We start from the raw sequence: 26,476 nt of genomic DNA on the forward strand, positions 1-26,476 counted from the left end.
GGAACTGGGCGGAGCATGCTCCTCAGAAGCTACTTTTGATGCTGCCCTGCCCTGTTCCAAAATGGCTGCCGCACCAGAAGTCGCGCTGCAGCCATTTTGGAACTGGGCAAAGCAGCATCAAAAGTCGCTTCTGAGCATGCTCCACCCAGTTCCAAAATGGCCGCCGCGCCAGAATAAACCGGGGGGGGGGGACAAAAAAATCTGTTTTTTCAGCTGGGAACAGCTGGAAAAACGGGGGTTTCCCGGGGAATACGGGAGACTTGGCAGCTATGCCCCTCCTGTGATTTGCAGCAACTGGTATTGAGCAGCATTCAGAGCATAGACACCATGGCTAGGAGACATTGCTAGCCCTCTCCCCCATGAATTAGTCTTATCCTCTTTTAAAGGGTGGTGGCAATCCCTGCCTCCTGTGGGAGTGAGTTCCACAGTTCAACACTGGGCTGCATGAAGGACTTTCTTCTAGCTGTCCTGAATCTTCCAACATCCAGCCTCATTGGCTGTCCATGAGTCCGAGTGTTCTTAGAGAGGGAGAAAGACTGTCGCACTATTATGTCATGCATAATTTGTGCAAACTTCCATTATGTTTCGTCTTGCTCACTTTTCCTCTAAACTAAAAATTCTGAAATGGGGCAACCATCCCTTGCAGAGAAGTGCAAGAAATATTCATTCCATAGTTCAGTTGGTAGAACATGAGACTCGTAATCTTGGCAGACTCAGCTTCATTAGAAATATATAAAAATATATACAGTATATATAAAATTGTCTAGTAGCACCTAAAAAAGGTAAAGGGACCCCTGACCATTAGGTCCAGTCGTGACCAACTCTGGGGTTGCGGTGCTCATCTCGCGTTATTGCCCGAGGGAGCCGGCGTACAGCTTCCAGGTCATGTGGCCAGCATGACAAAGCCACTTCTGGCAAACCAGAGCAGCACATGGAAACGCCGTTTACCTTCCCGCTGTAGCGGTTCCTATTTATCTACTTGCACTTTGACGTGCTTCCGAACTGCTAGGTTGGCAGGAGCTGGGACCGAGCAACGGGAGCTCACCCCGTTGCGGGGATTCGAACCACCGACCTTCTGATTGGCAAGCCCTAGGCTCAGTGGTTTAACCCACAGTGCCACCAACTAACTTTGTTCTTTCTTTTGCATGCACACTTCTTCAGATACACTGAAACAGAAGTCACCAGACCCTTATATGTAGTGGGAGGGTGGGGTGGGGTTTTTCTCAGGAGGGTAGTAGGAGATGGGTGATTGACTCAATGGGTATGGTAAACCTTTTGACGATTGTTAACGACTGCAATTAGTCCTACAGGAAAAAGCAAGGGATAGTATGCAATGATTAGCATATGTGATGAGACAAGAATCCAATATCTCTATTAAGACCAGGTCTCTCCATAGTTTTCAGTTTAGTGATAAGTTGTAATTCAGCAACTTCTCTTTCAAGCCTGTTCCTGAAATTCTTTTTGAATTTTGAAATCAGCTTCATTAGGTTTGTTTGTGTTTTTTAAACATGCGTTATAACACCGTGACACCAGATGGCGCTATGGAGTCCCGTCTTTTGGCAACGTGATTTCCCCTTATGAGGTTTACAACACGTTTTCCTGAAACCTTTTTTTTTTTAATGTGTCTAGATCCAGCCAGGGTTGTGGGTTCAAGCCCCACGTTGGCCAAAAAATATTCCTGCATTGCAGGCGGTTAGACTAGATGACCCTTGTGTCCCCTTCCAACTCTGTGCTTCTTTTTATCTTCGGCATGAAGAGCTCTCTTTTTGCATGACATTTCACTGGTGTGATCTCTTTGGCCTGCCTTTTGGCCACCTTGTTAACATTCTTAATTTCCTTGCGACAAATCTTTCTTCAGCACCTGCCATGTTGTTGTTTTTCTGAAAAGGAAGCCACGATGAATAACAGTGTCCCTATCTTTACAGGTTGCTCGAAGAGTCCCAAGGCATAACCGGTTTCTGCAGAGATTGGTAGGTTCACAGTGCTTACTATTTCCCTACAAAAAACCTGTCGTCTTTGCAAGAAAAGAAAGGATGAGTTTGCTAGTTTGTTTGCTTGTTTCGTTCTCAATATTTCTAGACTTCTTTTCACCATAGACGGTCACAAAACAGTTCGCAGAACAATCCATAGATCAACTCATCCATCAACGTAATAAGACGTTTTAAACAAACAAAAACTGCAGGTGAAAACATAAAGCACAACTTACTTAAGTCTTGTGCTGAAATGGAAAGGTCCTCATCAAGTAGCTGAAGTTCAAGAGGGGGGGGGCTTGGCTGTCTTGGCTGGGAGAGAGTTGCATAGAATTGGGGCCACAACACCTCCTGGTAGAGATAAACTGCACATCTAAACCATTGGGTGCAAGTAACAGAGACTCCCTCCCATAGCTGTCAAGGTTTTCCCTTTTCTCGTGAGGAAGCCTATTCAGCATAAGGGAATTTCCCTTAAAAAAGGGGAGAACTTGACAGCTATGCTCCCTCCGAGGATCTCAGTGATCGGGTAGGGAGATAAAGCCCTCAAGGTGTCTTGGACTCATGTTGTTAAGACTTGCAGATTAATACAAGTAACTTGTGTGGAAGCTCTTAAGCACTGGAGTTACGAGCCGGCAATATTCTGTGTTGCAACAGCAGAGATCATTCAGTTTGTAACTTAAGGGTTAATCCTGTTAGTGTTAAACTCAACTAGTCACGGGGGAAGATGGGTGGAGGTGTTGCTTAGCAACCAGGCAGCATGACATGAGGCACTCCGATTGGCTGTGTAGTTCAGAAGGAGTTTCCTTCTCTATGCATCTACAACAGGTACCCTCAAAGTCGGCCCTCCAGATGTTTTGGGACTACAATTCCCATCATCCCTGACCACTGGTCCTGTTAGCTAGGGATGATGAGAGCTGTGGTCCCAAAACAACTGGAGGGCAGAGTTTGGGGATGCCTGATCTACACAGTCATGTGGGGAGACATCTGTACTACACCAGAGGGTTTCAATATGTTTCTGGACTCCCACCAGCCGTTTCAGCATGGCCAGTGGAGCCAAGCGGGTTGTGCGATTCGTAGTCTTGCAAAACCTGGAGGATCGCAGGTTCCCCATGGCTGGCTTACTATTCAGAAAATCCGACTCAAAGCAGGTTTTTTTTTGGTGAAAAAACAACAACAACTGGGGAGGGGAGGGAACATACCTTACAACCATTTCAAAAAGTGCAATTATCAGAAGATGCACATTTGGTAATAATTACGAGCGATTATGCCACACCCACTGTGAGTAGCAGAACATAACAGGAGAAAGTTGGATATCCCCAGCAGTGTAGAAAACCAATTGCACTTCTGCTCGTAGCGTTTGGAACCGCCCGTCCGGAATCAATGATCTCGAGGAACGTGCCACGTCCTGGCTTCACCTTTCGTGAACAATTTGCAACTGCTGAGCAGAGCTCCCCGCCTTTCACAAACTTCCATTCACACCCAAGGAGACTCCAACACTCCTTTGCCTATGGGCCTTTCATGCAAGGATTTGCTTGGCAGTCAGTTATGAATGAAAGCCACTTGTACTCGGGAAGGAAGGCTCAGAGAGCTGGAATGGATTGCTGGAGGTGCATCGACATGTTGCGATGCCGCTAAGGAATGGCTGCTCTCTTCCAACAGGAGACCAGGCCCCGGATGTCTGAATTCTCGGTGAGATCCACAATCATTTCTCGCTATGCATTTACGACCGTCTCCTGCACCTTGGTGAACAGCGGTTCGGAGCCCAGGGAAGGCCAGTTTGAGATGCAGATACCCATCACGGCCTTCATCTCCAATTTTACCATGTAGGTGAGAGGTTTTGCCTAGCTAGGTACCTGTGGCTAGGAATGAGGGATCCAGTTTGCATTTAAAGACAAGCCTAACATATTTGCACTTTCCAAAATGATAACCCCCCCCCAAAAAAACCCAGCACACCAAATTTCTGGAATTTGATGTCACAATAGAATGTAGGGAAACCTTTTCATATACAGTGCTATATGAACTGAATCCGTTTCGGAAGTTCGTTCTTAAACTGAAACCGCTCTTATACCAAGGCGTGCTTTCCCTGATGAGGCCTCCCGCCGCCGGTGCCCCCTCGGTTCCATAAACTCATCCCTAGTGCCCCCCCCCTATAAAAAATGTTATTCAGAATAGCAGTTTGCATGACCCACTAAGGACGATAACACAATAAAATTCAAACCGGTAATAATTAATTGCACATCTTATCAAAACTCTCCAACAGTTCGACTTTACCCTTGATGGTGCAATCTTCTCAAGTCGCATGGATGCCAGCAATGTTCAGAATCCGATACAAACTATTTAGTGTACTCAATTCATCAAAACTGATGAACATGATGTATTGATACCTGGTTTTCAAAGTCTGATAGTCAAGCACACCTCCAACATTTGCCTGGTACCCCGTTGCTTCTTTTGCACCCCTCCCAGGTTATCCCACGGCCTCCCCCCAGCTCAGTTTGGGAACTCCTGACAGAAACAGTCATATAACGGCATTCAAAAATGCTCACCGTACTTAAATATCCAATTTTCCCACTAGAAAGGAGATTTTGATGACCGTTTTGTATGAAGGCTGGAATGCCCAAGTGTAAACTTGACCACTTAGCTGCATGGCCATGTGGCCTACTTTGCAGAAACAGTCCTTTATTTGACGGTGAAGAACCTTAAGTGGGGAAAAGCTGGGGTGGGGAGAATTCGAAGTTGCGTATCAGCAGCAGGCGAAGAAGGCACACAGGTCAACTGATCACAGCCGATCCTCACAATGGTGAGATGCGATGCATCTGGGCATTCCAGCCTTCCTATAAAACAGTCCTTTCGGGTGGAAAAAATATTTCAGATTTTTTTAAATGACAGTTTTATAGGAAGGCTGGAATGCCCACCCACCTACAGTGCATCTCACCACCACAAGGAAAGCTGTGTCTGGCAGAATCCACTTGATCCCACGCCCCTTCGTGCTAATCTTCTCTCTTTTGTGGCTCCAGGGTCATCGGTGAGAGGGTTTACCACGGGGAAGTAACTGGGAAGGACCAGAAGTACGGGGGCACGGACAGAAAGAACAGATATTCAAGACCCACAGGTGACGGGTAGGTATTGCATAGAGAGGGGCAGACCTCCTGCAGTTTGATCTGTCCCAGGTCTTACATGGGGGACTCGACCCATCTTATCTGGTCTCTGGGCAGATTTTTAAGGGGAAATTCATGTGGAAAGGCAAATGGGGGTGGGTAATTACTTACAAGGCAATGCAAGGATTTCACTGCTGCCTCTTTCAATTTCTTCTTTTTTTATAAAAAAAAACACCCTGTTTCAAAGCTCCAGAAACCATCCAGCTGTTTGCAGTTTGGAGTGGCTTGCATGTGAGACTTCTTGTCACCATGCCTCAATGAAAACCTTCAAGGCAGGATTCAGGCACATTCCAGCCTGTCGATATCCTTATTAAATGGTGGTACACAGAACTGGATGCAGGACTGCAGGTGGGGTCTGACCAAGGCAGAATTGAGCGGTACGATTTCTCCCCTTGATCTGGGAACTCTACTTCTGTTGACACAGCCTAGAATAGCATTAGCGTTGGTCCATCTCCTCAGCATTGTCTTCACTGACTGGCAGCAGCTGTCCATGGATTTCAGACGGGAAATTCCCAGCCTGACCTGTAGATGTAGGGATTAAATCCGAGACCTTCTAAATGTGAAACATGTAGGAATGGATTTAGGCACTAGGAGAGGATATATTATTTGGTTATTATGCTTCCTTGCTCTCATGAGTGAGATCAGCAGAGTACTGTACCATCCTTTGCAGGTTTAAACTTGGAAGCTAAAACAAGGCTAATAATAATAATAATAATAATAATAATAATCATATATTTATATCCAGCCCATCTGGCTGGGTTTCTCCAGCCACTCTGGGCAGCTCCCAATAGAATATTAACATGATAAAACATCAAACATAAAAAACTTCCCTAAATAGGGGATGTTTTCTAAAAGTCAGGTAGTTGTTTATTTCCTTGACATCTGATGGGAGGGCGCCACTACCGAGAAGGCCCTCTGACTGATTTAACCTTTTAGAAACGATAATCCAGGCTACTTTATGGCAAACTGGATTTTCCCTGTTACTATCCCTTTTCTCCCCCTTAAAAATAACAACCACACAGAAATTGTTTTGTGAAGAAATAAAAGTAGTATTTACTTACATAAGCTAGGTCTTGAAGGAGCAGCAAAATGAAGGCAGGTTTATAATTAACACCCAAGTTAAAGGTAAAGGTAAAGGGACCCCTGACCATTAGGTCCAGTCGTGACTGACTCTGGGGTTGCGGCGCTCATCTCGCATCATTGGCCGAGGGAGCCGGCGTACAGCTTCCAGGTCATGTGGCCAGCATGATAAAGCCGCTTCTGGCGAACCAGAGCAGCGCATGGTAACACCGTTTACTGCTACCGCTGTAGCAGTACATATTTATCTACTTGCACTTTGACGTGCTTTCAAACTGCTAGGTTGGCAGGAGCAGGGACCGAGCAACAGGTGCTCACCCCATCGCGGGGATTCGAACCGCCGATCTTCTGATCGGCAAGCCCTAGGCTCAGTGGTTTAACCCACAGGGCCACCCGCGTCCCAGGGACCATCCAAGTTACAAAAGTACAAAATCTATGTTGAAAATGGTGTCTGAGCTGCCGAGCTCAGGCATGCACATGTGGTCAGTTTGGAGGCATGAGGAAGAAGAAAAGAGATGCCCAGGCAGGAAGGAAGTACGTAGTGTTACAGCTTCCTGCCAAGGCAGACAAAGGAAGTGATCTCACAGAGTTCTCTCTAGCCATTTTTTACAGGAAAGCTCTGTAAGCTTCAGCCCCTTCATGTGCCTATCTGGCAAAATATGAATTGTTGGTTTGACTGCAACGAAGGCCCACAAAACAGGTGCTGTGTACCACTGAGCTGTGGTTGTTTTGATGGCTACCGCCTCCTCCTGGCTTTTGAGACCTATATCAACCAAAGTAGTCTCCTTTGTGCCCTATTGTGTCTGTGGGGGATGAGGTGCTAAGTATATGAAAATATGCACCCTATAGAAACCCACATGCTAACTGCACCTTTGAATTCTCCTGGTAGGGAAAACAGAGTTGAGACATTCAAAGCCTCTGGAACAATTCCCCGTAAAACAGAAGCCGTCTTCCTGCTGCACTATGAGGAGCTGTTGCAGAGACGCTTGGGGAAGTATCAGTACACGGTCAGCATCCGACCTCAGCAGCTGGTAGGGAAGTTACGGGTGGAGGTGAACATTCTCGAAAATTCAGGCATCGTCTCTCTGGAAGTCCTGCCTCTCCAAAACAGCAAGAGCAGGGGCAATGGGAGCAGCGAAGGTGAGTAGAACTTAACACGGGGGCAAGGGACGCTTTTCAGCTAAGGGCCAAATTCCGTTCTAGGCAATCTTCCAGGGGCCAGGTGGAAGAGGAGGGCATGGCCAGAGGCAACTTTTACCTCTGCACCGTGGGCTAGTTTCTTCATCCAGGCAAGCAAGAGGCACTATCAGAGTTCAAAGAAACCTCAAAAATATGTATACGGACAGGTCCCGCTTACTGAACACAATGTGTTCCCAGGAAATCATTCATTCGTCAAGGGTTTGCTTAGCGGGCTGATGGCTTCCTTTATTTCCTATGGGAACATTTCTCATCCATGGTTTCTCCACCCCTGCAACTGCCATGGTTTCTTCCAAAAATGGTAACCAGCCAACCAGCAAAAGAGAGGCAAAAGAAACACTGGTTTGTCCGATCTGTTCTGCTCCCTGATTTGTCTGTTCTCGCTTCCTACTCCCTCTTTTCATGGCTCCTGCCCCAAAGTGGCCGCAGTTGACTAGCAGGGCACAAACCACTAAGGAAGATGGCAAGCTCTATCTGTTTGAATATCTGAATCAGCTGTGCTGGTAGCAAGGTCTGGGTATAATTTTTTTGTGTCTGGGTAAGTGAATTTTTGCATAGGCGGATAGACACAAAATTATGTATTAGGAGAAAGTGGCCCGGAACCGTTGAATATTTTGCCATTAGAGAATCAGCAGATGCCTTCTGTGCCAGCTTTTAAATGCCCGCTGAGAACTTTTCTATTCCACCGGGCCTATACAGGCAATTAAGAATACTTCCTTCCGCAATGATTAACTGTCTGGTTTTTTTTTTTTAAAAAAAAAACTATTTTAATGATTTTTATTATATGGTTTTTATTGTTGTGAACCACTTTGATGAATGTTTTGCGACACAGTGGTTTACAAATATTTTGGTAAATTAGTAGTTGTGCACCACACGTGGATTTTAAATAAACAAATAAATCAGAAACGGGTGCAGAAATTTGTGGAACTGAATGTAAGTTTGAAAGAAGAAGAAAAACCCCTGAGAGAAACCAAAACTGACCAATTAGAATTGGGAAGCTTTTAATGTTTGATATTTTGCTATGTTTTATACATCCTGTAAGCTGCCAAGAGTGGCTGGGGAAACTCAGCCTGATGGGTGGGGTATAAATATTATTATTATTATTATTATTATTATTATTATTATTATTATTATTATTACCTACTCTCGAGCACTGCCTACCTCACAGGGTTGTTGTGAAGTTCGAGTGGGGAGAGTGGGGAGATGAATGTCACCCTGAGCTGTAGGATGGGATGGAAACGTAACTAGAGAAATAAAATACTTTTCGGCATCTGAGAACGATTCTCCCTGACTCCTGATCTCCTCCTGGGGATGTGCTTATTTTAAGCAAATTGTTTTTTCCCATCTGGCTGTGCCAAATCGCATAGGAAGTCCTGCTGCTCGACAGCATTGGAAATCCCCGTTTGCCAAAAGCAGTAGCCAGCAGGCTGTGTGCAGAGGCATTCTGGCACTCCTCTGTGTTTCCCTGTCCGTGGTTTTTATTGTTCCTTTGCACACTGGCAGCTCTGCGGGAAAGGATGAGGGTGCTGACACTTAGCCTGGGAAACACGGTGCATTAGCAAGCCTGTCTTGCTAAATGACCCAAGGTGGGGATTGAACCTGAGTCGTGTGCCAACGTTCAGATTTCAAGAACTCAGCAGCATGTGTCTGTTGCAAGAAAATGAGGCATTAAACTAGCCAACGGTCTTTTCCAAGATCCTACCCTCACTTCTTGCTGTGCTGGAGTCAAACAAGATGTTACATGGCAGATGGGTGTAGCAGTCCATTTGCTGCTGCCGCCTTCACAATGAAAAACAACTGTGGGTGTTTATGATCTTGAGAAACCAACAAAACCAACAAAAAAAAACCCCTTTCCCTCCAGTCATTTCCCACTCAAAATCCCACTCTTAAACTTCCTTTTTACGCATTGGAAAGGGGCTGTCATCTTCCTCTGGAGACAGAATGTAGTCTTCATGTTCTGCTTGTAAGATGCTCAGATGGACTCAGGACTCAGTTTTACAGCTGCAAATGCAATGTTTTAAGTGCATTATACAAATGTGACACCAGATGGCGCTGGTGAGCTTATGGCAAATCCGATATATTTTTCAAAACGCTTTTTTTTAAAAAGAAAGCATTTTCACAGCATTTTTTTATATGCGTCTAGATTCCACCCCTATCTCTGGATGCAGGGATGGGAGTAAGTTTGACTCCATTCTTATTTAAAGGTGGACCTGTCCAATCTGAACTCTTCGAGGCAACATGTGAACCGAAACGCAAGCGTCCTTCAAAATTCACGAATTTAGAATGTCGAATTTAGAATGCCGTTCTCCAGCCAAATAGTGTGCACAGAAAGTCACACACTGGGCTAAATTGTGCATAAAATTGCACATATATATACAGTATTGGTTAAGGGAACATGCAGACATGCATGGTTTTAGGGGAAATTGCTTTGCAAAAATGCATACAAAACTGTGTCACACAGTTGTGTATTAGGAGAAATTCACCTTTAAATGCTCATGGATTGTTACGAGGGTTTTAAGAAGTGAATGGAAATGTTATGGAGAACTGAACTTAAGAATGGAAACTGAGAGTTGTGTGTGTAGACCCTTTAACCATCCCCAAATTAATTCAGACAAGACTCAAAATTTAGGTTTGATTTTTGGCAGAATTTAGGCTGCAACTTTATTGATTACAATCAAGTGAGTGGTTGCATAGGCTCTGGCTTGACTAGCTCCCTGCACCCTTGCAGGCAGCGCTGACCCAGGGCACCAGCATAGGTCAGCCTTGGGTAAACACCCAGTCTAACTTTGATCTACATGTACACGTTGACTATAAGACTTGCTGGTGAAGAATCTTTGAAACAGGTCCTTGTCCTGTTATATTCACTTCATCTGATGTATGAAACTTCTATAAATAAATCCAACCAGAGAAAAGACTATTTGAAACTATTGTATCATTTGAACTACTATCAGAGATACATTACTACAGTGGAACCTCGGTTTATGAACACCTCGGTTTATGAATTTTCGGTTTACGAACGCCGCTGACCCATCTGGAACGGATTAATCCACTTTCCATTACTTTCAATGGGAAAGTTCGCTTCAGTTTATGAACGCTTCAGTTTATGAACAGACTTCCGGAACCAATTGTGTTCATAAACCGAGATACCACTGTATGGTGGCCTGAGTTCTTGCCTTGCTACTATTTATATGTGACCTTCAGTCAAGAACTCCAACTTCTTTACTTGGGTAAACACCCGACACAGTGGAAAGTGAGGTCAAGCCAGTCCACCAGCCAGTTGCCCCCCCCCCCACGGACTCTGGCTCAGGGCACAACCCCTCTCAGGGTTGACCAACCAAGAGTCCCAGGATTCCTTTAACGGAATACCCATCACATAGGGATGGCCAGACCGCTCTGCCTGAACCAGAGCCTATCCACAACCTTACAAGTTGTGACAATTTGCTACGCGGCAGGCGAAACCCAAATGGCACCAGCCAATCAGCCAAGTGGGGAAAATTCCTGCCGTGCCCCTGTCCCAACGACAGACGACACACGGCAGCATAGCAAGGTCATGCGTGGAAGCCCTAAATATAGGGAGAGGTAGGTGGGTGTTCTGATGCACTGGCCCAAAAGAGGAAGCTCAGGGACACATGCATGGGCTTAAATAGAGGTCCCGCGATACAATTTCGCTGGCGTCCCATTGCTCTAATTGCACCCAGCATCGAGGGACCCTCAATAGGGTGTTGTGGCCATCCAAACGTTCCCACCCACAAAACGGGTCTGGTTGCCAGGTCACACCGCAACACGTGCCCTCTTGTTAGGGAGGACCCGATAAACCAGAATTGGGGGGTTCACTTGTCCCAATGCCCGCCACAGTGAACTCCTTTAGTCTTCCTCTGCAGATTGTAAGTCTGTTGCCTTCACGAAGCTTCCCTAATGGACCCTTAAATTTAGACCCACCTTGCTTGCTTTTACGTCAATTGCACACACACGTCCCGGAAACTCTCTATTAATGAGGGATAGAAAAATGCTGCGTCTTGAACAAGAAGAGGAAGGACTGACAATGAAATAGTTGGCTGCAAAAGGACAGCTCGCTTAATAAAATATGTGCGAACCCAGCGATTGTGTTTTCCCCAGGCAGGAAACTTGCAAGCCACCAACTTTTGGAAAACCGTTTTCTGAGCCAGGCAGGTGTTGGGCTATTAAAAATTAGTTATTGTAATTATTTGGGCTGCCACCAACAATATGATGCATAGGAAACTGTAGCCAATATGTTTTGCCCTTTTGGATGATCTCATGCTCAGGCTTCATTCCAACTGACATCAAAAGTCCAGAGTTCCTCTCTCCATCCTCGCTGGAATGTCATTTTATTCTCAGCTATGGATGGAGGAAGAACTTTTTGATGGTAAGAGCTCCTCAATAGCAGCGCTGGCTCTGTCAGAAGGTGGTGGACTCTCCTTCCTTGGAGGTTTTTAAGCAGAGGCTGGGTGGCCATCTGTCATGGATGCTTGAGTTGAGATTCCTGCATTGCAGGGGGTTGGACTAGAGGACCCTTGGGGTCCCTTCCAACTCTATAATTCTATGAAATTGGATTCTGTTCGCATTTAAAAGTGAACTTACCCAATTCGCAATGAACTACTTCTCCAACGCTTGCCTCGCAGTTCTCCACCTGGTTTGCTTATGTCCTCTTTTTCCAGGACACGCCCTCTTTTTCAAGGTAGAGGTGTCATAGCGATGAATAGTTAAAAGTAGAAGTAGGCAAATGTGTCCCATTTTTTGCTCTTCAAAATATGGCAACCCTAAATGTGTACCAGAATGTATATACTATGGTGAGGTGTGCACAATATGCATATAATAATAATAATAATAATAATAATAATAATAATAATAATAATACATTTATTGTCAATGTACCTGTGTACAATGAAATTAACCGAGCCTGCCTCCTCCCTCCCACAAACACTCAATCTCATTGCACTCTGTGTGCTTGCCGCACAACACACCAACCCCGAAAGTCAGTTGCACTATATTATTTTCCGTTCAGCAGCTTAACAGCCCACGGATAGAAACTGTTTTTAGCCTATTTTTGTTGTTTAGTCGTTTAGTCGTGTCCGACTCTTCGTGACCCCATGGACCATAGCACGCTAGGCACTCCTGTCTTGCACTGCCTCCCGCAGTTTGGTCAAACTCATGTTCGTAGCTTCGAGAACACTGTCCAACCATCTTGTCCTCTGTCGTCCCCTTCTCCTACTGCACTCAATCTTTCCCAACATCAGGGTCTTTTCCAAGGATTCTTCTCTTCTCATGAGGTGGCCAAAGTATTGGAGCCTCAGCTTCAGGATCTGTCCTTCCAGTGAGCACTCAGGGCTGATTTCCATAAGAATGGATAGGTTTGATCTTCTTGCAGTCCATGGGACTCTCAAGAGTCTCCTCCAGCACCATAATTCAAAAGCATCAATTTTAGCCTATTAGTACAACTGATTATACTTCTATATCTCCTGCCCGAGGGTAGAATATTAAAGAGGTGGTAGCCGGGGTGTGAGTCATCCCTGAGAATGTTTCTCGCTCTCCTAAGGCAACGATCCCTTGCGATGTCATCTAGCGGACTCAAGGGACAGCCCATGATATCATGTGCTGTGTTCACCACCCTCTGTAATGACTTTCTGTCCGTGGCTGCCAAGCCAACATACCACACTGTGATACAATATGAGAGGACACTTTCTATTGTGGACTGGTAGAAGGAGGTCATCAATTGTTGTTTAACAATGTTCTTTCGCAAGACCCTAAGAAAATGGAGTCTCTGTTGGGCCTTCCTAACCTCCTGAGTTATATTGTTTTTCCAAGTGAGGTCTTCACTAAGGTAAACTCCCAGGAATTTAAAGGAAGAGACTCTCTCCACACAACCCCCCCCCCCGATCTACAATGGGGCTAGTTCCTCTCTCTTCCTCCGAAAGTCCAACACCATCTCCTTTGTCTTGCTAATATTTAGGTGCAAGTTATTCTCTAAGCACCATGTAGATACTTTTTGAACCTGGAAATGATATACTGTACAAAAATGCATTAAATTAGATAAAATTGTGTTGTAAAAATGTGTCTATTATGTAAGGCAGCATACAGACACGTGTATATTAAGAGACTTTTGCACTAAACTGTTGCATTCAAATTTTCATTAAAAAAAAAAGTGCAGAAACAGTTTTAAGATTGGAAAAAACAACTGAGTGCTCTTTCAATTTTGCACCACCGTTTTTGACAGTAATAATCATAGAATTATAGAGTTGGAAGGAACCCCAAGGGTCACTCACTCCAAAACCTCCTGCAATGCAGGAATCAATTAAATGCCAGAGTTATAACAAAAAAGCTTGCTGCAGGGTTCCAGAATCAGCAACACAAGTGGGTCCTGCGACAAAATGTTGCAGCGTGAAGTGATATTGTTTACAAAGCTTGTCTTGTGTTTCTCCACCAGATGATATCTCCCCGCCACCTTCGACAGTGGTTGGCCAGACAAAAACTTTAGCCAAGGTGACCTTCAGCCCCAACGTTGTGCAGCAATCCAAGATCGCACGGAATGGCATCTTGGGAGACTTTGTTGTCAGATACGACGTCAACAGGGAGCTGAGTGTTGGGGATGTCCAGGTAGTATGCTTCCTGTTCATTTCATTATTTGCTGTGCAATTCGTGAAATAGATTTCTGAAGGGGAAAGGCTACCTGGCCAACACAGTGCAAATTGGCATGGGTGGGTTAGTAGAGTTAAGCCTCCACTGAGGCTCCTGGGAAATTCCAGGAGCAATGCATGGTAGAGATAATCTCTTCCTTTCCCCAAAGTTTGATCTCGCCTATAACAGCAACTAGTTCCTAGATCAGACCTGGCCAGTTACCTTGTAATCGTGGATCTAAAGATGCAGCCAGTTTGCTGAGATCTAAGCAACGCCCAGATCTTTGGCTGATAACTGGAGACTGATGCTCATTGCGATTGGTAGGACAGGAAGGAGGGAGGTGAACAGTAGGTGGCGCCGGAGCCAACAACAGACGGAGCCAACTAATTCCGATTTGCCCTATTCTTCCCATTCTGTTGGAAGATTCGGGAGAGATGAAAAAGCACGTGGTTAAACTGATGAACCCGCTCTCACAGGAGGCAGTTTGGGCTGCCAACCTAGATGGCTTTAGAAGAAGATTAGATAAATTCATGGAGGGAAGGGTGACCGATGGCTGTTAACCAGGATAGCTCTGCCCTGCCTCCACAGCTGGAAGCAGCAATGTTTCTGAATACCAGTTGCTGGAAGCCACAGAATGGGAAAACACCCTTGTGCTTTAATCCATATTGCGTGTTTGCCATCTGTCTGGCCACTGTGAGAACAGGATGCTGGATTAGATGGGGGCACTGGCCTCATCCAGGAGGCTCTTCCTATGCTCTCAACGGAGCAGTTTTCACTGCCTTTCCCCTGAGTTTTGCAGCGACTGGCATCCCTTTGTCTTGGCCGCCTGGGACTTTCTGGGTCTGGAGTTCTAACAAGGTGGTTGGCATGGCGCTAAGCTCCTGATTTCTTTCTTTCTCATCCCGCCAGGTTTTGAATGGGTACTTTGTGCACTATTTCGCTCCCAAGGACCTCCCTCCGTTGCCAAAGAACGTTGTGTTTGTGCTCGACAGCAGCGCCTCCATGGTGGGAACCAAGCTGAGGCAGGTGAGAGTCTGGGGCTCTGGCCATTCATTGCCCTGACCTGATAGCATCACAGCTCCTGCTCTGGGGGGGGGGGGAGTGTTGGACCTGCATTCCCATGTGCTGTCTTTCTACTACCCAACTAGGTTTGGTGAAGAGATGGGAGTAAGGGAAATTCCTTTCTGAGGATCTAGGGATGAAGGAAGTTTATGAGGAACGGCTTAGGGAGCTGGGTATGTTTAGCCTGGAGAAGAGAAGGTTAAGGGGTGATATGATAGCCATGTTCAAATATATAAAAGGATGTCATATAGAGGAGGGAGAAAGGTTGTTTTCTGCTGCTCCAGAGAAGCGGACACGGAGCAATGGATTCAAACTACAAGAAAGAAGATTCCACCTAAACATTAGGAAGAACTTCCTGACAGTAAGAGCTGTTTGGCAGTGGAATTTGCTGCCAAGAAGTGTGGTGGAGTCTCCTTCTTTGGAGGTCTTTAAGCAGAGGCTTGACAGCCATATGTCAAGAATGCTTTGATGGTGTTTCCTGCTTGGCAGGGGGTTGGACTGGATGGCCCTTGTGGTCTCTTCCAACTCTATGATTCTATGATTCTATGATCCTGCTAAGAAAGAGGCAGTTGGTGTTATGGGACTCTCTGGGTCCCATAAACTCGCCCTGAAGTTAAGCAGCAGCTGCACCTCAGTTAAGCCCAGTTTGCTGAATAGGGCAGAAATGAACAACCAAAGACTTAGCCACCTATAGCTGGGAACAAAGGATTAAGTCTCTTTCCAGCCAGGAGTTGGTGTGAACAGGTCAGCTCTGCCTTAGGTCAGGGATTAACCTTTGCAAGGACTTTTACTTTCCTCCTGATGGGGCTCAGATTAGGAGGAGAGGATTGGTTTGCACAGTACAGTCTCCGGTTAACCCTTGAAGAGCTGTGCTCAAATGCCAGCAGTGAGTTTTGATCTTGTTGGTTTTATTTTATTTTTTTAAAGGTGTGTGCGCTTAAATGGTGCACTCAGTTGTTGTCATAATCTTAAAGCATGAAGACGGCAAGCATATATAATGTTTTTGGAAGGGAGGAACTTAAAGAGTTTACCACCCAAAGAGCCCCCAGATAAGGAACATATTGCAAAGGCTGTTAACTATACAACTTTTAGAAGACATCTGAAGGCAACCCTGTATAGGGAAGGTGTTGATGTTTGATGTTTTATTGAGCTTTTATATGTGTTGGAAGCCACCCAGTGTGGCTGGGGCAACCCAGTCAGATAGGTGGAGTATAATGATGATGATGATGATGATAATAATAATAATAATAATAATAATAATAATAATAATAATAGACATTAACAGCGCTTATGCCACATTGGTATCATGCGTTTAATGTGCTATGATACCACTGTTATGTCACTTTAACAGCCATGGCTTCCCAGCCAAAATTCTGGGAGCTGTAGTTTAAGGGTGCTGAGAGTTGCTAGGAAACCCTGCTACCCTCAGGCTGCCTCAGGGGGTGTTAACCCCTTTTCCCATGCTGTGGTCCCAATTAAAATTGCAAAAAAACAACAACAACCCACACCTCATCCTATTAGTCCTTTGTGATCCTCCTAGAACAGGGGTCCCCAAACTACGGCCCCCGGGCCGGATGCGGCCCAATCGGCCTTCCAATCCGGCCCGCGACGACTCCCGCCGCCCGCTGCCGCCGCCCGCTCTCACGGCGCGCGGCGCAGCGACGATCTAAAAAATCGGCAAAAAATCGCCGAAAATCCTTTGTGCGCATGCGTATGGGCCTCTCCCGACCCGGAAGAGGTCATTTCTGGTGCACTTCCGGGTCGGGGGAGGCCCATACGCATGCGCACAAGCGATTTTTGGCGATTTTTTTCCCGCCCGTGTGCGTGTGCGCATGCGCACGGGCGCGCACTCCCCCGCCCTCCGGCCCGCTGCGCGCGCACTCCCCTGCCCTCCGGCCCACCGCGCGGTCGGCGCGGCGGGCACCGGCCCGCCGCGCAGAAAGTCTGGGGACCCCTGTCCTAGAATCATAAAATTGTAGAGTTTTAAGGGACCCTGAACGTCAACTGATACAACCTCCTTTAATGAAGGAATCTTTTGCTCAACGTGGGACAAGGTGGACCTAACCCAGGCATAGGCAACCTTCGGCCCTCCAGATGTTTCAGCCTACAACTCCCATAATCCCTAGCTAACAGGACCAGTGGTCAGGGATGATGGGAATTGTAGTCCAAAACATCTGGAGGGCTGAAGGTTGCCTATGCCTGATCTAACCCTTCTGCCCCACTGTGGCCCTTATGAAAATTTCACAACCAAGGCAGCAACGAAAGCTTCCTTCCAGCAGGGGGCAGTGCTCATTAGGTCTGGTTGGGAGGAAGGCAGGGAGATCAACACTAGGTGGCGCTAGAGCATGCACTCCCTGGTTGTAGGAATGACAGCAGGCAAGTGGTGGGTGTTTGGCTGAGGGCAGACTGCTATTCGTAGGGCATGGCGCCACTCACCCTAAAAGACCAGCCTCCACCGCTTCCCTCTCTGGGATGAACTACACTTTTGGGGGAAGGAGCCATTTTCATTGGAACTACAGAAGGAATAAGGAATAAAACCCTGATTTCCCACCCCCATCACAGACCACTGTTATTTTCAAACTATATTTGATCGTTGCAACCACACAATAAGCATCAAGTCTAGGTGCCATGTTTGCTAGGAAGCGATTTTAAGGGCAGAAGGCAACAATACAGAAATGGGCTTATCTCTACAGCTAGACGCAGGTCCTGTTTCTGTTTCCTGGGAGTGCAATCTAGGAAGTTGGAACAAAGCCCTTATTATCAGAGGCCATGGGGAAGCTTTGCTCACTTAAGTTCTGCACACTTTGCTGGACGGGAAAGCGATAGCTCGAACGAGGGAGTGCGAGGACGGGAAGAGGAATGTGAGATGTGCTGAGAAAGGCAGATTTCAAGTTTTGGAAATGGGCTGGAGGTTAAATTTAAGTTACAGATAGCCTGCCTGGCGGGATGATTAGAAAACCGCCCGGACTGCGGAAGGTGTTTGGGACTAAAGGTTATCCGCATGGCTTTTTGGCAGGATTTCTGCGCCTTTCAGGGATGTGTGCCAGGTAGACATTCAATCGGAGGCGCTTCCTGCACATTTAAATCTTCCAGGAAATGAGGGAGAGCATTTGTCGATTTATTTTGCTGTTAAAGACACTGGAGCTTTGGCTTCTAAAAAGGGCGACAGTTTTAGAATTTGAGGTTGGTTTAGCGGGATAAAACGAAGCTGAAAAAAAAATTATGGGATTCTGTGCCACAAGGTGTGGTGAGGGCCATGGACACGGAGTTTATGGCCACTTCTGTTTGTCCCATGATTTCTGAGCACAGGTCTGAAAGGTTTTCCTTTTGCTCCACTGCTTTCCCTGGGTTTATTGCTGAACTGGAACAAACGTCAGCTGGGTTTTCTGTGTACAGTCGTACCTCCACTTATGTATCCCTCTGGATACGTAAACTTTGGGATGTGAACGCAGCAAACCCGGAAGTATCTACGCACCACACGCGCATGCACAGAAGTGCTAAACCGCAGAAGCAGTCCTCCGGTTGTGAATTCATAGAATCATAGAGTTGGAAGAGACCACAAGGGCCATCCAGTCCAACCCCCTGCCGAGCAGGAAACACCATCAAAGCATTCTTGACATATGGCTGTCAAGCCTCTGCTTAAAGACCTCCAAAGAAGGAGACTCCACCACACTCCTTGGCAGCAAATTCCATTGCCGAACAGCTCTTACTGTCAGGAAGTTCTTCCTAATGTTTAGGTGGAATCTTCTTTCTTGTAGTTTGAATCCATTTGAATTCCTCAGGGTGCAGCCGACCTCCGGAACGAATCTCGTTTGCAACCGGAGGTACCACTGAATGGATGTTGTTGTTTTTCCAATTGAGCAGTAAATTGTGGGTTTTCCTAGGGAAAGTGGATGAACAAAAGAAAAACTGCTCAGACCCAGTTACAGGTAGGTAGCCGTGTTGGTCTGAGTCGAAGCAAAATAAAAAAATTCCTTCAGTAGCACCTTAAAGACCAACTAAGTTTATATTTTGGTATGAGCTTTCGTGTGCATGCACACTTATCTGAAGAAGTGTGCATGCACACGAAAGCTCATACCAAAATATAAACTTAGTTGGTCTTTAAGGTGCTACTGAAGGAATTTTTTTATTTTGCTCAGACCCAGGAAACAGACAAATTAGCAGGCTCTTCTTATACAGTGGTACCTCGGTTTTTGAGCGTCTTGGAAGCTGAACGATTCAGAACCCAAACACCTAAAACCCGGAAGTAATTGCTTCCGTTTTTGAACGCGCCTCGGAAGTCGAACGGCTTCCACTGCGTGTTTTTCAATTTTTCCCCATTGGCTTTGCACCTCGGTTGTCAAATGTTTTGGAAGTCAAACAGTCTTCCAGAATGGATTACGTTTGACAACCGAGGTACCACTGTATTCCCAAGGACAGAGCAGAAGGATGTGATGGCCGTGTCTGTTTCTAACAGATGAAACCGCAAGTCTTGTGAATGAGGAGCTAGCCTATGAAGAGAATAGCCATCTCTCGGTGGTAGAGCATCCTTGGCATCCCCAGATGGGAGAAGGCAGATATTCCCTGACAGAAACCTTGGAAAGCCTCTGCAACAAAGTTCAGGGCTAAAGCAGATGCTTTCCTTGGGGGAGATCTTGGCCTCAGTCCATGGCACCGCCAGTTAAAACAATAGCATAGACTCAGAGAACCGTAGAACTGGAAGGGACCCCAAGGGTCATCTAGGCCCCTGCAGGAATCTCAACTCAAGCATCCATGGCAGATGGCCATCCAACCTTGAGACTTGAGAGAGGCAGAGAATCTGCCTTGCATGCAGAAGGCCCCAGGTTCAATCCCCACATTCTTCAGGTCGGACTGAGAAAAGCATAAGAGCCTCAGCCAGTCATTGCAAAGGTAAAAGGTAAAGGACCCTGGACCGTTTGACTGGCCAGCTAAACCAGGTGAGGGGAGCTGATGGCTCCGAAACCCTCAGTGACTTAGGAACTTTGTCTGCATGCGAAGTCAGGCGTCACACTTGTAGACCCCTTTGTGCCACCGAGTAGTTCTGCCAACAAGACTGGTGCCTGAAGCCAGCTCCTTGGGGATCGTGCCAGCTCCCATTCTGTGGACAGACAGGTTAAAGGACCCCTGGGCTGGGTTAAGTCCAGTCAAAGGCGACTATGGGGCTGCGCCGCTCATCTCGCTTTCAGGCCGAGGGAGCCGGCGTTTGTCCACAGACAGCTTTCCAGGTCATGTGGCCAGCAGGACTAAACTGCCTCTGGCACAACGGGACACCGTGATGGAAACCAGAGCGCACGGGAACGCTGTTTACCTTCCTGCGCCACAGCGTTACCTATTTATCTACTTGCACTGGCGTGCTTTCGAACTGCTGGGTTGGCAGGAGCTGGGACAGAGCAACGGGAGCTCACTCCGTCGTGGGGATTCGAACTGCCGACCTTCTGATTGGCAAGCCCAAGAGGCTCAGTGGTTTAGACCACAGCGCCACCCCGCATCCCAGCAGCGCCACCCTTTACCTTTACCAGTCAGTGTATACAGTGCTGAATCAGTATAAGGCAGCTTCCTATGTTCCTGCATTTCTTTGGTCTGGCTCTGGCCACAGAAAGGCAAGATAATAAGTCACCTAACATGCAAAGGAAAGTGGCCCTTAGCCTCCGAGTGGATGAAAGGAGATGGACAAGGCACCAGAATGAGGTTATTGTTGCCAGGCCATTACTTCATAGGAAGTTTGCTGTGTGAGGCAAAGCGATTGCGTTCTGAACAGCTGAACTGTTGTGTCCCTATGAACTGACTTGACTTCCACTTCCCAACCAGGGCCACCTCCCCGCCCCCAGTCCCTGGCCCACGCGGCAAAACAACGGAGGGATTGTGTGTGGCAAATATCACCAACAAAGGCTCCCATTTCAGAATGACCTCCGCCTGGCCTCATGCCGTCACCTCAGCTTCTGGGAATGAGCATGTCACTAGTTTGGACAGGTGGAAAGTGCCCAGTTAGCATTCTCCCGACTGTCTTTGGTCTCCACGACTTGGACCAGAGATGGAGAACCTAGGGCACACCAGTGGCTGAACTCCAACTCCCATCAGCCCCAGAAAACAAATGAGGTAACAGGATTTGGAGTACAACGGCCGCTGGAATGCTACAAGTGCTGAGGAATTCCAAGCAGGGTTAAAGGATGTATGATTAAATGGGCAATTCTTTTTGGGTATAATACACAGAAGAAACATGTGTGAACTAAAGGGTTAAAATACACATTGTGTTATTATTTAAAATATTTTCTTTTACTAAATGATGTATCGTTAGTACTTAACCGCCTCCTCTTTCCATATGAACCTACCCGGACCCTGAGATCATCATCTGGGGCCCTCATTTGTGTGCCTCCTCCTCAAAAGGTCCGGAAGGCAGCAACATGAGAACGGGGCCTTCTCTGCAGTGGCTCCCCATCTGTGGGATGCTGTCTCAGGGAAGTTCACCTGGCGCCTACATTATACACCTTTAGGCGCCAGACAAAAACGTTCCTTTTTAACCAGGCCTTTGGTTGATCCAATTTACATCCTATGCCCTTTTAAAATGGTTTTGGGGGGGGCTATTGGGTTGTTGTTTTTATTTTTATTAGGTATTTTGTGGTTTTATATCTTCATATTATTCTGTGAACAGCCCTGAGACCCCCAGGTATAGGATAGTACATAAATTCAAATAATAATAATAATAATAATAATAATAATAATAATAATAATAATCCCCTGAGGAGTTATTTAGAATGCATAAAAATGTTTCCAAATACTTGCTGGAAGTGTCAAGAATACGAAGACATTTTATCATGCTTGGTGGGCGTGTAAAAAAAGCTAAAAAATATTGGCTACAAATGCATTACACTGATACAGAGGATTTTGAAGGTCAGTTTTGAACCGAAACCATAACTCTTCCTGCTGGGACTTATAGATCTACACTTAGAGAAAGACTGTGGAATTTTCTTATAATATATGATTATAGCTGTGAGACTTTTATACGCACAAAGATAGAAAGATTCATCAATACCTACAGTGGAGGAATGGTGAGGTGGTGAAATTGGCAGGTTCAATAAGAGGAAAATCATGAACATTTACTAGAGACTGGAAGCTTCTTATAGGCTTTTTGTGTGTAAAGGAAAATGGACTTGTGATAGCTAAGGTTGAGGATTGAGGATAATGTTGGTTTATAGAAGGTGGAGTGGGTGTGTTGAAGCATTCTCTCTCTATAGGTGGCAGATGAATAATCGGAAGTTCTCTTTCTTTTCCCTTGACTCTCGTCTCTTTTCCCCTTCACCTTCTCTCTCTCTCTCTCTCTCTCTCCCTCCCGTGTTTTTATTTTGCTCCGCTTTTTAGTCTTGATATAAAGATATCAGATATTAATATTTGTATTTCCCCCCCCCCCCATATTTCAAGCAGGGAGGGTTCAGTTGTTCTCAGGTTCTCCTTGTGAGCTTTCCATAGGCATTTGCGTGTGGAGACCCTTTAACCTGGCCTAGAAATAAATTCAAACAGGACTCCAGTTTTTGGTTTGGTTTTTGGCAGAATTTAGGCCACAACTCAGGCTCAGGGCACAACCCCACTCGGGGAAGACCAACCATGAGTCCTTGGATTCCTCTTAAAGGAATACCCATGCATAGGGATGGCTAGGCATCCTGCCACCCCATCAACAAGAACCAGAGCCTATCCGCCAACTTTACAAGTTGTGATGATTTGCTACCATACCTGCCAAGTCCTGGACTGCAAAATCCAGGACCAGCAGCCGCATCTATGGGCACCGAAAATGGCCGGCGCCGACACCAGAAGTCGTGTCTATGCACTTCCGGACATGCGTAGACGCGACTTCCAGCGCTAGCCATTTTCTGTGCCCATAGATGGGCAAAGCAGGGGGGGAAATGGCCGCCGGCAGGAGCAGAATAAGGGAGAATAACATGAGAGAGGAACTGATACGGGGGACCGCCAGGAAACGGTACGAAAAACGGGGGTTTCCCGGGGAAAACGGGGTACTTGGCAGCTATGTTTGCTACGCGGTAGGCGAAACCCAAGTGGCACCAGCCAATCAGCCAAGTGGGGAAAATTCCTGCCGTGCCCCTGTCCCAACGACAGGCGACACATGATGGCACAGCAAGGTCATGCGTGGAAGCCCTAAATATAGGGAGAGGTGGGCGGATGTTCTGGTGCACTGAGACTCGAAAAAGAAGCTCAGGTCACGTGCAGCGGTTAAATAGTGGTCCCTCTAACTACTTTGAATGGCATGCCCATAGCCCAATTGCTCCCTGTTACGAGGGACCACCAATAGGGTGTTGTGGCCGCTCCAATGGTCCCGCCCCAACACTGAGGCCTGATTGCCGGATCCCACCACAATAGAGATAGAATGGGTGTCTCAAAAAGCCACACAGCATGTACATGAGCAAGGATTTTGACCAAAACTAGTGTCTTGGGCCTGTGTCCAAAATGCTCCCTACTGAATCACATCAGTGCTGGAAAAGTTTCTTTTTTAAAAAAACAAAAACAAAATTGTCCTTGATAGCCCTTGGATCCGACCCCAAGGCCACCAGCTGGAGAGATGACTCCAGATTCCATTGCGGTGGGTAATGTGTTTTGCCATGACATCATCAGCTTCCATTCGAGATCACAAGGGAAGCTGAACAGAGACGACTAAGATGTTTCTGATGCTCTCCAAATTTATCCTTGCATCTGGGACCAAGAAGCCTTCAATATTTGAAGATGGAAAGGGAATGGACTTGGCATGGGACTCTTCAGGGAAGCTGTTGTGATAAATATTGGATTGTAGGCGGCGGCGGCAGCCACAGCAACAGCAATCATTGAGCACTTGAGTCTGTCAAATTATATAACCCCAAATGTAGAAAACGTTCATCTGGGTGGACGTTTTTGACTTTGGGTTCTTTCATCGCAGGCTCCTTGAAAATATTATTATTATAATTCATTTCATTTCTATATCGCTTTATATTTTTAAGGGGGGGGGGACTCAAAGTAGTTTACAACCTACATTAAAAGATCAAAACAGAAGCATTCAAAGCAACATACTGTAATGAACAGGGAACTGAAAATATTATCTTAAACATTTCAAAACATGGCATTGCTAAAGGAGGTCAAATATGAAATACACATTTAAAACAGCACCATTAGCAAGAGAATAAAACATTATATTAAACAAAGAACATGCCAAAGATTCCAGAGACTGTCAGTGTGGCTGGCGAGTCAATCAGGTTGAGAAGACCCCAGTGACGTAGACAATTGCACATCAATCAGTAGGGACACTTAGAAAGGTGCCACATAAAATACTCATTACACAGTTGTAAGAAATTGATATTTTAGTGTGGTGGCATCCAAACGTTGGAACTCCCTGCCTATTGACATCAGACAGTCTTTTCTGCTGTACTCTTTTCAGTGCTTGCTTAATTTTTATTTATTTTTTAGGCAAGTCTCTCCAGACACACAGATGTTGATGCCCTTTTAATCTCTTTTACTGTTGATTTCAATCACGGAATTATAGCGTTGGAAGGGACCCTGAGGATTATCTAGTCTAACCCCCTGCAGTGAAGGAGTATGTAGCTGTCCCATATGCAGATCAAACCTGCAACCATCTTTTTAAAAAATGTTTTTAAACCTTTCTTTTTACTGATACTTCTAACATTTCCTGTAAACCACTCAGAGGTTTTACTATAATCAATTGCCTATAAATATTGTCAAATAAATAAATAAATGGTATCCAGGAACAAAACAAATTACCTCATACTGGGCCAGACAATGGGTCCATTTAGCTCAGTTTTGTCTCCAGGGTCTCCTCTGGTGGGAATTGAACCCAGAACCCTCAGCATGCAAAGCAGCTGCTCTGTCACTGAGCTACAGCCCTTCTGAACAAACTGTCCTGCTAGTGCAAGGACATTTAGCTGCTCAATGGGACTTTCCTGCCCCGTCCTTCTGCCACAAATCTGTTCTGGGGTTTCCCACTACCCTTGGAGAAGATTTAGGGGTTGTATGGGAATAGAAGAGGGTATGGGACTAAAGGAGTAGAAGTATCTTTGTATGCGGGGGGAGGGGGATGTTGTCCAGATGAATCTGGAACCCATAGCTGCCAAGTTTTCCCTTTTCTCGTGAGGAAGCCTATTCAGCATAAGGGAAAATCCCTTTAAAAAAGGGATAACTTGGCAGCTATGCTGGAACCCTGGGTATCTAATTGCAGCATTGGGGATGTTTGGGTTCCGAGAAAAGGCAAATAAGAGGAGACTTGATAGAGGTTAATTAAAATATCCATGGCGTGGAGAAAGTGCACAGTTAAAGTAGGGATGTTTTTTTTGCAAAGCAGCAATCATACCGTGAATCACGAAAGGCTGACCAGAGTACACTAGTGGCCAAATTTGTGGAAACCGTTTGGAAAAAGTGTGTTTCCGAGGTTTAATGGCTCATAACACCACTTTTTCTTCTCAGTAACACCATAAAATACGTATATCAATGGAATGATAATTTAATGAATAAAGTAATGCAACAAAGTTTGTTCAATTACCTGTATTCTATCAAATGTTATAGCCAAATAACTGCAGAAGGAAGCACAACTTGCTTACAGTAATGTGTTTTGTCTGTGACCGTGCATTCACGCATGCATGTAATCTCTTGGTACTTCAGTAATTGTTGTTGTTATTAATTAAATTTGCAAACACTGCCCTTCATCTGTAGGGACGATGGGATTTGTAGTCCCAAAAACATCTGGAGGGCCGAGTTTGGGGGTGCCTGATCTAGTGTAAATAATATACATCCAGGTTATGTCTCTCGTTTCAGACCAAAGATGCCCTCTTCACCATTCTCCAGGATCTAAGGCCTGAGGACCACTTCAATATTATTGGCTTCTCCAATCGAATCAAGGTCTGGCAACAAGACCAGCTGGTGCCCGTGACTCTCAACAACATACGAGATGCCAAGATCTACATCCATAACATGTCTCCTACAGGAGGTACACCTGTTGTCAAGGGGGTGGGGGTGGGCTTGTGCTTTTTCAATGAATCTGCAACTTCATTTATGGCACAACACACAAATGAAGGCTGCACCAGCGTAATCGATTCCATATTATTATTATTATTATTATTATTATTATTATTATTATTATTAAATAATCCTTTCCTTGACAGAGGTGCTCTACCCCTTTTGACTGATCTATGATCCAAAAGTTCAGTCGGTGCAGCTTTCTTCCAGAGCTGCAATCTCTAGGCTGTGAAAAGCTATACCTGTTGGATATCTGCCTTTTGAGCAGCTCTTAAAGGCACAGAGACAAGGTACTAGAACTTGGAAACAAAGGAGGGGTTTCCTCTGAAGATCCACAAGAGGAGAAAGCAACCCAAATGCGTTGGCCTGCCTCCTCCCCAC

General features: G+C 45.9%; 1 protein-coding gene across 1 annotated transcript in view; it reads left to right on the forward strand.

The window, feature by feature from the left end:
• Nucleotides 1-26,476, forward strand: part of ITIH5 (inter-alpha-trypsin inhibitor heavy chain 5) — a 55,725-nt gene that overhangs the window by 10,819 nt on the left and 18,430 nt on the right. The window contains exons 2-8 of the mRNA XM_035127994.2: nucleotides 1,926-1,970; nucleotides 3,630-3,793; nucleotides 4,985-5,086; nucleotides 7,092-7,342; nucleotides 13,842-14,011; nucleotides 14,942-15,058; nucleotides 25,895-26,066. Of these exons, the coding sequence (XP_034983885.2) occupies nucleotides 1,926-1,970; nucleotides 3,630-3,793; nucleotides 4,985-5,086; nucleotides 7,092-7,342; nucleotides 13,842-14,011; nucleotides 14,942-15,058; nucleotides 25,895-26,066 (1,021 nt within the window). The remainder of the gene's footprint in view (nucleotides 1-1,925; nucleotides 1,971-3,629; nucleotides 3,794-4,984; nucleotides 5,087-7,091; nucleotides 7,343-13,841; nucleotides 14,012-14,941; nucleotides 15,059-25,894; nucleotides 26,067-26,476) is intronic.

The sequence above is a fragment of the Zootoca vivipara genome, chromosome 10 (assembly GCF_963506605.1).
Source record: "Zootoca vivipara chromosome 10, rZooViv1.1, whole genome shotgun sequence".
Taxonomy (NCBI): Eukaryota; Metazoa; Chordata; class Lepidosauria; order Squamata; family Lacertidae; genus Zootoca; species Zootoca vivipara.